General features: G+C 42.0%; 1 protein-coding gene across 3 annotated transcripts in view; it reads right to left on the reverse strand.

Moving 5' to 3' along the window:
- The window catches only part of rad18 (RAD18 E3 ubiquitin protein ligase), an 83136-nt gene extending 70150 nt beyond the window's left edge, over positions 1–12986 (reverse strand). The window contains exons 1-7 of one of the 3 annotated variants that reach the window (XM_029775432.1): positions 12740–12986; positions 12352–12430; positions 12138–12199; positions 11940–12010; positions 6198–6574; positions 1878–1977; positions 269–456 (exon numbers count right to left, since the gene is read on the reverse strand). In XM_029775432.1, coding sequence (XP_029631292.1) covers positions 269–456; positions 1878–1977; positions 6198–6574; positions 11940–12010; positions 12138–12199; positions 12352–12430; positions 12740–12790 — 928 coding nt within the window. In that variant the 5' untranslated portion in view covers positions 12791–12986. The remainder of the gene's footprint in view (positions 1–268; positions 457–1877; positions 1978–6197; positions 6575–11939; positions 12011–12137; positions 12200–12351; positions 12431–12739) is intronic. The other 2 variants (XM_029775434.1, XM_029775433.1) reach the window with 2 other exon arrangements.
- Between the last annotated feature and the right edge of the window lie 5928 nt (positions 12987–18914).

An 18914-nucleotide genomic window follows, 5' to 3' on the forward strand; every position in this document is an offset into this window, starting at 1 on the left:
TTAATTCAGTCAGTCTAAGGCTCTAAATCTGTTCTTTATTTTTTTTTTGTAATGGATGTCAATCATGAATGACAGCTTCATGAATCGACAATGGCCAGAAATGTCTAAAGCTTTCTAGCAGTTATACGATGATGGCTTTGAATGATGGAAAGTCAATTTATGGTGGTCAGAAAACTGCTCTGGCATTTACTGTCACAATTTTACCATCATCCATGGTTGACTCCCTGCCATCTTCATTACTCCACTACAGTGAAAATGGCACTCTCACCTGATTTCGGTTCCAGGGCGTCACACTGGGAGTTGTAGAAGTGTACAAAGTCCTGGTGCCTCCTGACCAGCTGATCTTTGTTACCGTGGACAGAGAGGTGGCACTCCTTCAGCCTCCTCTTCAGCTCCTGCATGGACAGCAGCGTGTACACCAGCTTCCCCATCGGCCTCCTCTTAGCACCTAGGGAGCTGTGGAACATGAAGCCATACGGAAGATCAGTTTATAACCTACTATAACATGGTCATTAGATATTAAGCCTACACAGTTATGAGCTCTGTAGTGAGACAGATATTCAGTGTTATTATTATTCCATGATGAACTACAGTGCAGAAGTGTTGTTATTGCAGCTCTCAGACCTCTGGCTGGCCAAATAAGAGTCCATCATAGGGAGGGCACCACAGAGGAAGACAACATGAATGTTATAGTTAACCTAAGGCCTGATATACAGGGAGGGAGGGGGGCTCTGTAAAAAAAGATATATTAAAAGCCGGGAGTCACTCAGCTACCACTTGTCAGATCAGATGCATATAATTAGAGCCAGGCGACTTGGCAGCAGTGTACAGTATAAAGCTCTTTCCTATCGCTGACCTCCCTGTAAGGCTAATAAATCAATTGGGGTTTTAGCTGGGCTTTCCAAGTAATTATTTTTCGGTTCACTCTGTTCTGTCCCCTCTCCTACCACGTAAGCATAATGAAGACTAGACTTTCAAATAAGCTGCTTTTCAGATAGAATGTCCATGACTGATTCAGGGCCGGATATGGTTCTGCCCACATGGCATCTTTTCATCACCAAGCCGTGATGCCTGTATTTATAGGAGTACAGTAGCATTGAAAACTCTCCAGCTCCTATGCAGAGCTGTGTGGCAAGTCAAATGTGTTGAAGAGTATAGGAACTTCTGTAATCCATCACTCTGACATCAAGGTCCGCCACACATCAAGGGTTCCATGCTGTCACGCACACTTCGCCTGTTTCTGACGGAGCCTCAGATGTCACAAGCCTACATTAATCATACCACGGAACCTTGCATTAGATTTAAGCAGAAAGGAACATTTTCAGGTTGTGGACATCAATTTCCTTAGAGGAAGGGATATTCTCTCCCCAAACATAAATCTAAACATGATATACAACACAGACAGAGACACATCCAAATATAAGTAATATACCCTCCCTAGAGCTAGCTTTACATCAGGGTTAATCTTGAGTGGCGCAGCAGTCTAAGGCACTGCATCACAGTGCTAGAGGCGTCACCACAGACCCGGGTTCGATCCCAGGCTGTATCACAACCGGCCGTGATCGGGAGTCCCATAAGGCGGCGCACAATTGGCCCAGCGTAGTCCGGGTTAGGGGAGAGTTTGGCCGGGGTAGGCCATCATTGTAAATAAGAATTTGTTCTTAACTGACTTGCCTAGTTAAATAAAGGTTAAATAAAATAAATAAATAATACAAAATGTTATGAGAATTCTTTAAAGGTACAGTTCCCTTTTTTTAAGTTTCAGCTTATTCTCTGACTTCATTAGTGTTGTTGCTTCAGGGAAGTAGAAAATAAGTTGAAACTTCCAAAAAGTTATCCACCTCTTGAACCCCTGTGAGATGTGTGTCCACTAGTACCTCCTAAGGCTCTCCTTCTTCTCCCCTCGGGTCAGACAGGTGTCCAGGTGCTTGTTGATGAGCTGTTCAGAGATGCCCACAGAACACACAGGACACTCCACTGCAAAACACACACAGACATAGGACTTAGAGACAAATACAAACATAGAAAAGACGAGACATTGACCATGTTTACATGCACTACAAAATATCCCGTTATTATATGGGATGCTCAAGTATTCTATTTTTAAGTTGGCGCATATAAACATCATATCCCGTTTACAATAACCCAAATAAGCTCGATTCCCTGTTTTGAGAAACCTGAATAAGATGCCTGGGATATGCTAATCTTAGACGGGACACTGTGGCATGTAAACATCTTACCCAGTTTACTGTTTTTCTCGGTCTGCGTAGGCTCAGTTTCACATAGTATCACCGTTGAAGTTCAGATGGGAACATTAATAGTTAAAATAGTATCTGAAGTCTGGACACAGACTGTAGGCTCCCATGTAACCTTATAATATTATCTCCTGCAGAATTAAGTGTTTCTTGCAGTAAAATGACAGACCAAATGTTTGTCTCAGGAACAGGAATGGAAAAATATAATTTCTTTCTTTTTTGAGAAAATGTGAATGCACACAATTTTTTTCAGTGACATAAAAGCTGACAGTATTTCACTTTCAACCCTATGAAATACGCATCCAAGACGAACTGAAATACTGTCAGAAACATGTTGGATCGTTTCACAGCTTTCATTTGCTTGAAACCGGTCAACAAAGTTATGTCATTTGAAAATGTTGCGCGGAAATTGAAAAACGTCTTCACTCCATGAGTGAAGGAGAAACAAAAGAGATAACTTTATCAATGTCAACTAGGTTGTTGATGCATTCATTCTATCGATTTATAACATTCTGGTGAGCAAGGCATGTATCTATACTGAACAAAAATATAAATGCAACAATTTCAAAGATTTTACTTAGTTACAGTTCTTATAAGGAAATCAGTCAATTTAAATAGATTCAATAGGCCCTAATCTATGGACTTCACATGAATGGGAATACAGATATGCATCGGTTGGTCACAGATACCTTAAAAAAAAAGGTAGGGGCTCAGAAAACCAGTCAGTGTCTGGTGTGACCACCAATTACGTCATGCAGCACGTCTTCTTCGCATAGAGTTGATCAGGCTGTTGATTGTGGAATGCTGTCCCACTCTTCTTCAATGGCTGTGCAAAGTCCCTGGATATTGGCAGGAACTGGAACATGCTGTCGTACATGTAAATCCAGAGCATCCTAAACATGCTCATTTCTGGTGAGTATGCAGGCCATGGAAGAACTGGAAATGTTTAGCTTCCAAGAATGGTTTACGGATCCTTGCGGCATGGGGCCGTGCATTATCATGCTGAAACATGAGGTGATGGCGGCAAATGAATGGCACGACAATGGGCCCCAGCATCTCGTCAAATTGCCATCAATAAAATTGTGTTTGTTGTCCATAGCTTATGCCTGCCCATACCATAACCCCACCACCACAGGGAAAAGGAACTCTGTTCACAACATTGACATCAGCAAACCGCTCGCCCACACATCTGCCATCTTCCGGGTACAGTTGAAACCGGGATTAATCTGTAAAGAGCACACTTAAACCAGCGTGCGAGTGGCCATCGAAGGTGAAAATTTGCCCACAACGCCAAACTGCAGTCATGTCAAGACCCTGGTGAGGACAACGAGCACGCAGATGAGCTTCCCTGAGACGGTTTCTGACAGCTTGTGCAAAACTTATTTGGATGTCCTGGGCTGGCATGGTTACACAGGGTCTGCGGTTGTGAGGCCGGTTGGACGTACTACCAAATTCTCTAAAACAACGTTGGAGGCGGCTTCTGGTAGAGAAATTAACATTCAATTATCTGGCAACAGCTCTGGTGGACATTCCTGCAGTCAGCATGCCAATTGTACTCTCCCTCAAAACTTGAGACCTCTGTTTCATTGTGTTGTGTGACAAAACTGCACATTTTAGAGTGGCCTTTTATTGTCCGCAGCACAAGGTGTACCTGTGTAATGATCATGCTGTTTAATAGGCTTCTTAATATCCCACACCTGTCAGGTAGACAGATTATCTTGGCAAAGGAGAATTGCTCACTAACAGGGATGTCAACACATTTTCGCACAATATTTTAGAGAAATAAGCTTTTTGTCCATATGGAAAATTTCAGGGATCTTTTATTTCAGCTCATGAAACATGGGACCAGACCAAGACTTTACATGTTGCGTTTATATTTTTGTTCAGCATTTATTTTTATTTTTTATGAGCATGGCCTTAATTCTATTACAGCATATTGGATGACTGTCATTCATATTCCATTTACCCAGCTTAATGTAACATCGATAGGTTTAGGCTACTACATGATACTCTAATTTTCCCTATACCCATCATGAGGTTGCTACAACCAAGCTTATGAATGAAAGTTTACAACGTAGGTCAAGAGAATTGAGTAATCAAGGTGACAGACAGTGACACATTCAATACCGCCTTGCACACGTGCCTGCATCTAGCTGATTTAGGGTGTATTCATTAGTCCAACAGTTGCAAACAAGAATTTATATTGAACAAATTCAGGTATGTTTATCTCTGTTCCGTTGCATAATTCCTTCTCGCATCTACGCGCTCTCCTACTCTCACCTCTTCCATTTACTTGTGGACTTCAGTGCACAACAAATACATCAGCTATCTGTGACCAGGTGAAAAAACCTTTCCAAGCCAAACCTTCACATCATAACCGCTACACACACAGCCTACATTGTTGTCACCATATTAGCAGAGGTCATACCCAACATAGCTACTAGAACTAAATCATTAGTAAACCCGCTACAATCATGCAATACAGTGTACAGTCAGCAAGCAGTTTAGCAGTTACACCGTCAGGCCCCGGTGGCGATAATTTAATAAAACCAAAAGCTACCAGAGTTGTATTTTTTCCACTTTCACTTAACCAGCTAGCTAACATAGCATCCCTCTCGGTTTGAGCCAGGTGTTTGAGTACGCTAAACTAGCTAGCTGCATTTGCAAACTAAATGAACGTGGAAAAAAATACTATGAAATATAGCTAGCTCTCGCTTCTTCAAACTAGCTTTCCACTGTGTTACCCTACAGAGTACTGTTGAAGCTACTGTTTTAATTATTTGGTGAAGTGAATATATTTAGTATAGTTTATCTAAAAGGGATAACTTGAATGTTTTATTATTAGACATTTTATGAAATTCACTGAAAAGGATGGTCCTCCCCTCCCTCCTGAGGAGCTTCCACTGAGATAGTCAGGAGTGGGATATCAAAGGTGCATGTAGGGACCTATAAAATATGTTGTTTTCTTTTTTTACTTGATTACATTTTCTTTTTCCTTAAAATGTAATTCTCTCTGTTTAGTTTTCCAGGTATCTGTTTTCCTGTTTTTTCGCTCTCAAAAATCACTTTTTTTAATAGAAAAACCACTAAATTGGATGTTCCAAGTCCACAACAATGGTTAAACTGGAGACCACTTGAGGTCTGGTAAAAAAATATATATTTATTTTGAGTGTAGTTACCCTTTAATTCCAGTGCTTACGTAGCAAGAGACTATTGTTTGACTGTGTTTTTATAGCGCACATGTGATGGTAGAGTTAAATGTGAAATGTGATGGTACTTTGTACAGTAGTTAACATTTAAATCGAGAAGGTTTTTGGGAAAACCTTTCCATCTACCAGAAGACTTTTCATTAGCATCCTCACTAATGGCTACACAAAGTGTATGCGCACCGCACATACAGATGGGGATTTCTCATTACCTCTTCAGAAAGATGCAGGAAATACAAATCACTGATGCATTCTGTTCAGGTCTCATGATAAACTTGGACAAATTAATAAATGTTCAATACTTTTCGTTGATTCCCTACTAAATACAATACATCTTAAAATATTGTTGAATTCGTTTTAATGTCTGGATTCCGTGATTCTGTCCGTGTTCTCCGCATCGCAGATTTTATAGGGCCCTAATGCATGTAAACAGTTTATCCTGAATAAGACCTTAACCAGGATATGAGCTATTATTCGGAATACTGTACGCATGTAAACGTGGTCATTGTGAAATGGCCACTGTTCCATGTAACATTGAAATCATCCATAATTTTAAATAGACATGAATATTCTATGCAACTAGTACAATGAAAAAAAGTACAACTAACATTGCTTTCCCATTTTAAGCATAGGCCCATATGCATTAGAAATACTGTGTTTTGGCAGCCAAGTCTTCCTCAAATTCTAAATGTTCAAGTGGAAAATATCATTATTCCTTCCTGCAGACAAGCCTCACCTTTAACTACAGGCTTCACGTCCTGTGATGTGGATGGTGAGTCAGCCAGAGACGCCAGCCCTGTCACGGAGATGTCCATCTTCTCAATCTTCACAGCCACCAGCACCTGGGCCGGTATCTCCTCCTCCATGGGCTCCTCGTTCACAGAGACCTGATGACCAGGGTCTACTTTCACAGTTTGTATATGACGTGCTGGCGGGGCCTCTGTAGTGAGAGATGTTGTGGAAGTGATTGGCCCCTTCTGGAAAAAGTGACTGAGGATGGAGCCATCCTTCTTGGGGCCCCTGGTCTGTCTGTGTGTTTTACACTTGACAGCAGAGGCCGGGGTCTTCGGGGACAATGGAGGCGAATCGAAATTAGCTTTTGACAACTGCTGCCTGGGATAAGCAGGCGGGAGAAAAGAACATCAGAACTTTAGTGTGAGACTGAAGAAATACAATAAGTTGGTCTCAACAGAGGAACAAGAGGACAGAGCTGACAAATTCTCCAGGTGTAAGTAGTCTGATAAAATGCATTGACTATTCCACACAGATATGCACACCAACCAAAAATGACATACACACAGTGACAGTGAAACAAACGCTCACTAAATTACTAAACAAAAACAGTTGTATCTATTGAGGCGCATGCAGACTCTCTAGAGAAGGAAAGGTTTGGGGCCCACTGGAAAGAGGAGAGGGTTATCTGCCAATAAATGCTGCTGACAGTAATGTGAGCCCCTTGACGTAAACTGCACATGTCCAATTATCTCGCACTTTCTTGCGGATCGAGAACGAGTCAGCCAGTTGGCCACAATCTTGGAAATGTGGAAAGCAAACAAATAGAGCTGGTAGCTGCAGAGCCATTACTGGGCCATAAAGTGGAATCAATGAGGTGTGCAATGCTCTGCTTTCCATATTGAAACCCTTTTATTTGTCTTCGCTCTGATCATTAGAGCAGGTTACAGCACACGCAAGGCAGCCAGCACCTTCACAGCACACACCATGTGTAGGAAAGGCTATAAAACTGCTCAGCTGCTCCCAGTACCTTACCCCCTGCCTCTATTAGTAAATATAAAGCCACAGGTAATATTATGCACATCCAGTCTAAATGAAATGCACTTAATGAAGAGGTGGCGGTGTGGTGGGCAGTAATATTTGACATGTATATACAGTATACTGTATATGCTCACTCCTTCAAATGATCTCATGCCATCTAAAAAACACATCTAGTGGCACCAGTAACACTATCAGGTAAAGCAGCCAGGGTATCAGGAGGGCATCTTGTGCTTTGAGGAACCGAAGGCTCCACTCTCAGTGTTTACCCTCTATGGAATTGTAATTAATAAAAACGTTTTAAGCTAATTTCCTGCAATTCTACACATTTTGCAATGACTTATGCCATGTTAATATGATACCGGAGTGAGAGTGACTAACAAAATCAATGGAGGCTCTGTGAAGATCAGGGCCCATGGGCACGTGCCCTGCATGCCCCGGTCTGTATTCAGCCATGATTGCTACAAGTTTAGATAACTGGCTAGACTAACTTAGCAATCTAAAAAGTATTAGTTGACATGGCTAATTAAGTGACTGGCAATGACTGACATAACAAGAGAAAAACTGCTGATGCACAACCAAATTTCGAAATTGCACATTGTGTATACTACTATTCTAACAGTAAATTAAGACCCCGACTGGACATGTCACGCAATCCACCAATAACACTGACGTTTCTTCGGTTTCATGGAAAAATTCCAACATTTAGCCTAGGCTAATGCAACAGGTTAAATAGAGGCTGACAATAAGGCTAAGTATAAATACACACACAAACATAGATTAGATTACCATGTAAGTTTCACTAATACTAAGCCCACCATGACTTGGTAGGTAGCAGATCAAAGTCAGAATTGGAAGAAGTCCCACCCTTATTCAATAGTAGAATAGTAGAAATGCCTCTACACAAATAGACTCCACACACTGCATGCTCCACCTAACCTCATTGCAAGCAATCTTTATGGAGATCATCAAAATGCCAATACTGGGGTTATGGGAGTCGATAAAACAGCAAGCCGCAACACAAGTAATAAGCATAGAGACTAAATGGGTGCCTTTGTCATTCTTTTATGGCTTCTCTCATTACAGCATTGGCACGGAGTCAGGAGTCAAACTTTGTAAATACGGCATATGACCAACCTGAATCTCCCCTGGGCTGCCTCACTCAGATCCACTGAGTTACACTCATCCTGCATCTGCTGGACAAAACCCTGGAAGAGTCTGGGCTTTGTCATAATAAACAGCGCACCTCAGAGGGACAGGCCATTGACTGACTGCCTATTGTCTTCTAATCGGGAGTTACATCAAAGACCTTTCCTCCACTATTCCATACATCACCCAGTAGGAACATTGTAATACTTTAGAAAATCATTAGCTACAATTTTCAGAGGTTGAAAAATGCTGAGGTTAAACTGCCATAGAGAATAGTGTAGTTAATAAAACATTAAATAATCTATTCTCTTTGTGCTTGATGACTATTCATAGATTCTAAATTAAGACAGGAAATGGAACAGATTGGAGTTAACTATATCTGTAATTAGATGAGAGAACCAATGAGTTATCTGTGTTATTGGCACAGTGGGCAGCAGTGATGCGCGCCACAAGCACACACAGTTGCACAGACACACACACATCTATGTACCTCCACGGCCTTTAGGGAAGATTGTCAATGTACTGCTTCCACCCCCACACGAGGTCTGATTTGGCATGTGTTGAGTCCAGGACACAGAGGAAGGGGTGACTTGGAGATAATCTAAGCCTACATGACAGTTTGATCTGATTGCCTGCCTGATTTACTATTCAGAGGCACAGAGCGCAGTTCCATTGTGAATAACAACAAAGAGAGGAGACCCATGGTTTGAGGCAGGAATAACCAGTTTCCCAGAGGAAAGGGCATCCTGATAGTTACTAAGAATCCAGGAGATCTGCTCCCTAAACAGGCTGTCACCAGCCACACACAGCGTCAATTTACATTAAAAACAACATCCATATAGGGAGGGAAATACATTACTCTAAAGGCCAAAGGAAAGTATTCGATGCTGCTTGGTTTCTTGTTGTCATTTTGTTGACACAACGCTATGCAACTGTCCAAACACAAAGTGGTAGAGAAATGGTCATAACAGCGGGCGTTAGATTAAAGAGCTGATAATAAATAGCAGGCCAGAAGCCCCCCCAGAGGTGAGCGGGGGGTGGCGGCAGGCCGGGGAGAGAGGCCAGGGTTTTGGGAGCTCATTGATCATGGATGAGCAGACCTGAAGTCACCAGAGGACCGGATAGAGTCAATACAGCCTCCTTAAAGCTGAGAGTCTAATTGCATTTCAACTGTCCCAGGATATTGATTCTAAAGTTGCCAGGCAGCTTCCTGCACACAGAGGAGAAAATGTTACCTACGACAAATAGCATCTTAAGCCCAAAGTATCAGAATAGCTCATAGTTTGCTTTTAGGGTCAGATACTTATGGCCTGCTATCAAGTATCTAGCCTAGTAACAACTTATTAAATAACTACATGATCAGTTAGGTAGGCTACTCAGCAAAATGAACACATTTCAGAAAGAACAAAAAGTAGATGAGAGTCAAGACATACAGTACAAAGCAAGGACTATGCTATTTGATTGCATCTCAGACAGCAGGGAAATGAACAAATGTGCACTCTGTAAACATCCTGCTTTCTGAGGGTCCAATCCCCCATGGTGGTGTATCGCTCTTTCACATGCTCCCTGCTAGACAAACAGGAAATTAAAGGACAGAGGAGAGGGCAGCCACATAAGTCACTCTCTCCAAACCCCGATGGCCATCTGAAATTCCTCAGTTGTAAATTAGAGCTTTCTGAGGGATGACGCCATTCAGGTGATTGACGTGAGTGAGCAGCATGGTTTAAACATTGATAACAGCAGCACCACGAGATCAAGTCTGCTGCCTGCAGCCTCAAATCCTGCCTGGGCAAAAATGTAAAAAATTATGCTCACTCATAAAATACACATAAAACAGTGGACTTATTTACTGGGAACATCCATTTGTGGAATTGCTACAGAAGTGCAAATATCTTTTATGTGATTCACTCAATATCATGCCATGGTCATAGTCTTGTTGACAACAGCATTGCATTGTAGTAAATAGGAAATAATGCAATGCAAAAAAGAATGTAGCTCAGGTACATTAAATATTAATCCCCATTTGATTATAAAGGGAAATCCACAATTTAAAGGTGTATTAGTAGCAGGTAACTAGTAAGATGTTAAATAAAAATGGTTTAAATGTTGTTCACCAGAGGGCAAATTATAATCTAGTCAATAACAGTAGCATCCCCTGACATGCATTCCTAATCTTTCACATTCATTGTTGTTTCCTGGTATTTTTATGATGTAAGCTCAAAACAACCTTGACTTTTTTATGTTTACATCCTCTCCTGTGTTTGTGGTTGAGGATATGTTTTTGGTGTACTGTAGTAAATATCCCTTCTGTCGTTTTCATTACTCCATTAGCGCCATTCCCAAGGCCAAAGTATACACAACATTGTTATCATTCCTTCCATTTTATCCTCAGGATTATCATTCTGAAATGACAACATTTAAAATGGCATCCCCAAACATTGGCCCAAAAAGTGCATTTAAGTTGGTCCTGGGGCCCCCAAAGTTGGTCCTGGGGCTCCCCTGGGTGCACTTTTTGGTTTAAGCCCTAGTACTACATAGCTGAATAAAATAACAAACTCATCATTAAGCTTTATTTTTAATCAGCTGTGTACTGCTAGGGCAAAAACCAAAACGTGCACCCACGGGGGCCCCAGGACCAAGTTTGGGAAACCCTGCTCAAAACAGCACTTTTGAATGGTTTTGTATACTGACTGTATAAATCATTAGGAACACCTAAATATTGAGTTGCACCCCCTTTTGCCCTCAGAACAGCCTCAATTTGTCAGGGCATGGACTCTACAAGGTGTCGAAAGCATTCCACAGGGATGCTGGCCCATGTTGTCTCCAATGCTTCCCATAGTTGTGTCAAGTTGGCTGGATGTCCTTTGGTTGGTGGAACGTCGTTGACACACACGGGAAACTGTCGAGCACAAAAAACCCAGCAGCGGTGCAGTTCTTGACAGACAAACCGATGCACCTGGCACCTCCTACCATACCCCCTCTTCAAAGGCACTTAAATATTTTGTCTTGCCCATTCACCCTCTGAATGGCACACATACACAATCCATGTCTCAATTATCTCAAGGCTTAAAAATCCTTTAACCTGTCTCCTCCCCTTCATCTACATTGATTTAAGTGGATTTAACAGGTGACATCAATAAGGATCATAGCTTCCACCTGGATTCACCAGGTCAGTTTGTCATGGAAAGTTCCTAATGTTTTGTGCACTCAGTATATATAAGTATACACATGTATTTGCAAATAATATGCACTTTCAAACCTTAGCTTAACATTTTTCTACAGAGAAAGGAACCTGACAGCTGGGCTTATGGTATCAGGCATACCCTCAGCCTTCAAACACTGAGCTTGGTGGCTTTTTCAAAATATACATTTTTGCAGTTTCTCTATCATGAATTGGCAGTTCATCTATCGTATAGGTAGGCACAGTTGTGCTGCACGGTGTCTAGTTGCCTGAGGAGATGCCTCTATATAATCTAAGAAAGAGAAATAGGCTAGATACAGTATGTTTACATTTTTCTACCAGCATATCATGTAATTATTTCATACACAATATAGGTACCTTGCAGTTTGAAAGTTTGTGACCAGGTCATCCAGTATCCGGTTGTTTCTTATGTCCTGTTCTGTTGTAGGCTAAAATAGAGAAAAATACATGCCTGCCTGATTTTGACATATGGAAAGCTAAACAGATTAAACTAAAAAGACAGCTTCATTGTCACAACGACGCAATGCATTCAGTACCACCAGGGATCATACTTACTGAATTACACACCGGACATTGCAACTTGTAGGACATACATTTTCTTATGCACAAAGAGCAGACTGTAAATAGAAATGTACATAATCAGGTGTGATTATACAGTATTGTTATGAGACAAGTGGTGACATCTTCTACACACCAGGCTATAGCTATAACATGGTCTTGAAAACTAATGCTGGATAGTTTGTCTGGGGACAATATCCGGTTAACTTACAGTTGTGAGAGCATTTTGTCATCACTGCGGTACTCAGGAACTCAAAACAAATGGGACATCGGAGAAGGGTATCAACATTCTGCATACAGAAAGAATAGTGTCAGGTACTGTAGACTAGTATGATACATGGTGTGCATCACATTTACATTGTTGTTCACACTACTGGGTTAGCTAGCTGGCTATTATGCATCATGTTTAAAAAGGAAAAACAATAAAAGCAAGTTAGTTAGCTAACTGTCTGACAAATATTCTGTGCTAACTAACGTTAGCTTGCTATCATGGAGTTTGAGCTATTTTGCGAAAATAGTTATTGTAAGAAGTAGCTAGACTGTAGCTAGCTGACGTCGACGTTAGCTTGTCAATGTGGGAGTTTTGAAGAAGCACTTACTTTCAGGCAAGTCAGATTTGGTGGTAAATCCGCTTCATTACAATTGGCCATGATGATGATAGTTCTCTATAAACAATGGTTAGAAGAACGAATTTAGAAAGAAACTGGGGCTATGTTTCATTGTATAATTCCGCACAGATTTATCTTCATCCCAAATGCACCCTTCCGGGAGGATCATGTCAATTCCTGTCTCGGTTTGCTCTTCGTGACCAATGGGCACACATAAATGTACCGGTTGGGCGGGGGAGCTCACAAACGTTTGGCCCGTTATTTTATACCACAGTCATTAGACAGAGAAAATGTGCTATTGGTTTGACCACTGCTCCTGCCTGTACTTGTCTTGACTTCATGCATGGTTACTTATCTGTAAAGTGCTTGTCATCCAAATACTTGATATACAGAAGGTTTATGTTCCTATGGTTTACTTCAGAAATTCCATATCACTAGAATGGAAGATAAGCCTCCTCTGTCCCATAGAGATCCTATTAAATGACTAAAGGGGCTAATTCATACAAGCCTTAAAAGATTCAGAATAGAAATGGCAGCCATTCTCTGGTCTGATCAAATCAAAGTTTATTTGTCACGTGCGCCGAATACAGCAGGTGTAGACCTTACAGTGAAATGCTTACTTACAGGCTCTAACCAATAGTGCAGGGGAAAAAAAGAAGATGTGTGTGTGTGTGTGTGTGTGTGTGTGTGTGTGTGGGTAGGTAAGTAAAGAAATGAAACAACAGTAAAAAGACATTTGAAAATAACAGTAGCAAGGCTATATACAGACACCGGTTAGTCAGGCTTATTGAGGTAGTATGTACATGTGGGTATTGTTAAAGTGACTATGCATATATGATGAACAGAGAGTAGCAGTAGCGTAAAAAGAGGGGTTGGCGGGTGGTGGGACACAATGCAGATAGCCCAGTTAGCCAATGTGCGGGAGCACTGGTTGGTCGGGCCAATTGAGGTAGTATGTACATGAATGTATAGTTAAACTGACTATGCATATAAGATAAACAGAGAGTAGCAGCAGCGTAAAAGAGGGGTTGGGGGTGGGCACACAATGCAAATAGTCCGGGTAACCATTTGGTTACCTGTTCAGGAGTCTTATGGCTTGGGGGTAAAAACTGTTGACAAGCCTTTTTGTCCTAGACTTGGCACTCCAGTACCGCTTGCCATGCGGTAGTAGAGAGAACAGTTTATGACTGGGGTGGCTGGGGTCTTTGACAATTTTCAGGGCCTTCCTCTGACACCGCCTGGTGTAGAGGTCCTGGATGGCAGGCAGCTTTGCCCCAGTGATGTACTGGGTCGTACGCACTACCCTCTGAAGTGCCTTTGTTGCCAAAGGAGGGTGAACCAGTTATTAAATCCAAGGGTTCACATACTTTTCCCACCCTGCACTGTGAATGTTTACATGGTGTGTTCAATAAAGACATGGAAACATATAATTGTTTGTGTGTTATTAGTTTAGGCAGACTGTGTTTGTCTATTGTTGTGATGAAGATCAGATTAAGATTATTTCTTGCCACTGTAACTACTCACGTCTCTGAAATTGCACAAACTCATATTGTAGTGCATGTCTGGATATCACTTCGCTCTGAAGCCTGCAGCCTTGCTGGCTCGGTCGAAGTGGCTGTCTGAAGGTCTAATTAGCCCCTACACCCTCAATAATTTTCACTCCCACAGCTTGCGAGGGGAAGGGACAGTGGGTGATTTGGAATTCAGCCCCCGATTTTACTTATGCAGGAAAATAAAAGTGAAGCGATATATCAGAAATTGTGTAATATAATTATTGTCAGCCTAAAATATTGTCATCATTTTAAATACAATTTATACAGGTTATATACACATTTTCTGTATAAATATCCTCTAAAATATGCAATTATGTTATACAATATCAGTACTTGTTGCATTTACAACTTGTCTAAATCCTATCATCAAATGATTTCAGCCAGTGTATGGCTGTGGATTCACTGCATTGTTTGAATGGAATGTTGGCATATTGGCAGTTATACAATGGGTGGGTCTAACCCTGAATGCTGATTGGTTAAAACCACATTCCAGCCAGTGTATATTCCACAAATGACCACCGGCTAAATCTATGATGTTAAAATGCCTCTTTACTCTGTTCCATCTGACTGCATAATCCACTGTCTCATCAGCCCAGCCAGGCACTTTGTAAATTTGATCTCCACTATAAAAAGCATCTAGACATTATCTCACATTTCTTTTAGACTAATTTGAATATTGAAACAGCAGTGATTGTATAAACCTTGCATTTTTTCAATATTCAAATTCGATCTCTAGATGTCCATAGTAATGATCGTGTCGGGATGAGACAGACAAGCAGGCAGCTTTTCTCAGCCAGTCGAAATAATGAATTTTTATGGATATATACAAAGAACTATCAATAGAGAACAGGTCAAGCGAAACGAAGTGCAACTAGTTTGCTGTCTTTCCAGCTTCAGTTTGAATGGATGTGGCTGTGTTGTTGGCTAGCTCCTCTGAACAAGTGTCCTGACGAGAGAGCACATTTTCTACGCCAGGCGAAATGGCGCATCATTAGCTCATTGTTATGGATGTATCCAAATAAATGTCACAAGCAAACAGCTTAAACAAATGCAAATGCGGCTACTTTGCTGTTATTCTGGCTGCACTGTTTGATGTGACTGTAAATTAGCTGTAGTTGACTAGCTAGCAAGCAAGGGATAAGAACGTTGCCAGCCTGTATGGCAATGGAACATATAGAACGAACGACTAGGTCGCGTCCATAGATGCAGAACAAAACGACTGAATGACTGGGTCAACCGAACCAATAGAACAAATGACCAGACAGCTTGGATAGGAACCTTAGATTAGTGTCGGTACTATATCTTGTGGAAGGATGAAATACACTGCTCAAAAAAATAAAGGGAACACTTAAACAACACAATGTAACTCCAAGTCAATCACACTTCTGTGAAATCAAACTGTCCACTTAGGAAGCAACACCGATTGACAATACATTTCACATGCTGTTGTGCAAATGGAATAGACAACAGGTGGAAATTATAGGCAATTAGCAAGACACCCCCAATAAAGGAGTGGTTCTGCAGGTGGTGACCACAGACCACTTCTCAGTTCCTATGCTTCCTGGCTGATGTTTTGGTCACTTTTGAAAGCTGGCGGTGCTTTCACTGTAGTGGTAGCATTAGACGGAGTCTACAACCCACACAAGTGGCTCAGGTAGTGCAGCTCATCCAGGATGGCACATCAATGCGAGCTGTGGCAAGAAGGTTTGCTGTCTGTCAGCGTAGTGTCCAGAGCATGGAGGCGCTACCAGGAGACAGGCCAGTACATCAGGAGACGTGGAAGAGGCCGTAGGAGGGCAACAACCCAGCAGCAGGACCGCTACCTCCGCCTTTGTGCAAGGAGGAGCAGGAGGAGCACTGCCAGAGCCCTGCAAAATGACCTCCAGCAGGCCAAAAATGTGCATGTGTCTGCTCAAACAGTCAGAAACAGACTCAATGAGGGTGGTATGAGGGCCCGACGTCCACAGGTGGGGGTTGTGCTTACAGCCCAACACTGTGCAGGACGTTTGGCATTTGCCAGAGAACACCAAGATTGGCAAATTCGCCACTGGCGCCATGTGCTCTTCACAGATGAAAGCAGGTTCACACTGAGCACATGTGACAGACGTGACAGAGTCTGGAGATGCTGTGGAGAACGTTCTGCTGCCTGCAACATCCTCCAGCATGACCGGTTTGGCGGTGGGTCAGTCATGGTGTGGGGTGGCATTTCTTTGGGGGGCCGCACAGCCCTCCATGTGCTCGCCAGAGGTAGCCTGACTGCCATTAGGTACCGAGATGAGATCCTCAGACCCCTTGTGAGACCATATGCTGGTGCGGTTGGCCCTGGGTTCCTCCTAATGCAAGACAATGCTAGACCTCATGTGGCTGGAGTGTGTCAGCAGTTCCTGCAAGAGGAAGGCATTGATGCTATGGACTCCCCAGACCTGAATCTAATTGAGCACATCTGGGACATCATGTCTCACTCCATCCACCAACGCCACGTTGCACCACAGACTGTCCAGGAGTTGGCGGATGCTTTAGTCCAGGTCTGGGAGGAGATCCCTCAGGAGACTATCCGCCACCTCATCAGAGCATGCCCAGTCGTTGTAGGGCACGTGGAGGCCACACACACTACTGAGCCTCATTTTGACTTGTTTTAAGGACATTACATCAAAGTTGGATCAGCCTGTAGTGTGGTTTTCCACTTTAATTTTGAGTGTGACTCCAAGTCCAGACCTCCATGGGTTGATAAATTGGATTTCCATTGATTATTTTTGTGGGATTTTGTTGTCAGCACATTCAACTATGTAAAAAAAAAAGTATTTAATAAGATTATTTCATTCATTCAGATCTAGGATGTGTTATTTTAGTGTTCCCTTTATTGTTTTGAGCAGTGTAGTATGAGTAAATTCCTCAAAATAACTTTTTTTAATGAAAATATGTCAATCATTATTTGAAGATGTTGGTAACCCGTTGTATAAAAGTGATAATGCTCTCGAAGCCGTGGTTTGAAGGATATATTGGCACGGTAACAACATGCATGCCAATATATCCTCCAAACACTGGCTTCTCGGGCATTATCACTTAATTAATCATTTTCTTTATTGGAATCATTCCTCTAAAACTGTCTGGCTAGCTAGCTAACAAACATACAGTGCAGATCAATTCTTCAAATGCATTTATTTACACAATATCTTATCATAGCACTGGCAAACCCTGGTTGACCAACTCCATGGCCTAAGTGGTTGACCTTTATCCCATCATAAGAAGGTTCATGTCCATTCTAGTATTCTAATTCATAATTCTATTCTAATGCTCCTAACATGCAGCCTCCCCATGGTTTATTGTGTGTTAGTCTACTAGCTTTAATTTTGGCACATGAATCGCTATGTGCTGGAGAGAATGGTCTGATTATTAGGAGCTAGCATGTGGCAGGATCCCATTTGTAATTACAGGCCATGGTATGATGATAATAACACATTTGCATGTATGGTCTTCGGACACCAGATGTGAGTTTAACCAGAACAAACACAAGCTGTCACAAAGAGAAACGAGAGCCAATGTCATTCATGCTCAATCCAAAAACTCTGTGCGTAATTAGATTCACAGTTTAATACACTTAAACAGAATAGTGGAGTAGATAACCTGCCTCAGTCCTAGTTCATCATTAATTCATTGTCATTCATCAGCACATCATCCATTCATTCTTTAGATTCCAAAGCAGCTGTACTAAAATAATAACTGGCAATGGCTTTGGATTCATTTTGGGTGACAGTGTGCATCGTACCGCTGGGTATTTCCCTGGGATTTTTTTGTTGTTGACTGTTTGCTGGTGAGAAGCATAACATTTAGGTAACTCTTCAGCTGTCTCTGCATGGGATTGCCAGTTCATTGAGTTCAATCCATTTCTTATGCCCAAAGCATAATTGCATTAATTCTGTAAAGTCCCTCACAGTATCTCCACTATACAGCATGTGGAAGCTGCCAAGGCATTTAAGAATGCCCATAAACCACGATGAAGTTCACAATTCAAATCAAATTTTATTTGTAACATGCGTCAAATACAACAGATGTAGTCCTTACAGTGAAACGCTTACTTACAAGCCCTTAACCAACAATGCAGTTTTAAGAAAATACAACAACAAAAAATGCAAATAGTCTGGGGAGCTATTTGATTAGCTGTTCAGGAGTTTTATGGCTTGGGGGTAGAAGCTATTTAGGAGCCTCTTGGACCTAGACTTGGCACTCCGGTACCGCTTGCCGTGCGGTAGCAGAGAGAACAGTCTATGACTAGGGTGGCTGGAGTCTTTGACAATTTTTAGGGCCTTCCTCTGACACCGCCTGGTATAGAGATCCTGGATGGCAGGAAGCTTGGTCCCGGTGATGTACTGGGCCGTACACACTACCCTCTGTAGTGCCTTGCGGTCGGATGCCGAGCAGATGGCCAAACCAGGCAGTGTTGCAACCCGTCAGGATGCTCTCGATGGTGCAGCTGTAAAACCTTTTGAGGATCTGAGGACTCATGCCAAATCTTTTCAGTCTCTTAAGTATAATAGGTTTTATCGTGCCCTCTTCACGACTGTCTTGGTGTGCTTGGACCATGTTAATTTGTTTGTGATGTGGACGCCAAGGAA

The sequence above is a fragment of the Salmo trutta genome, chromosome 14 (assembly GCF_901001165.1).
Source record: "Salmo trutta chromosome 14, fSalTru1.1, whole genome shotgun sequence".
NCBI lineage: Eukaryota > Metazoa > Chordata > Actinopteri > Salmoniformes > Salmonidae > Salmo > Salmo trutta.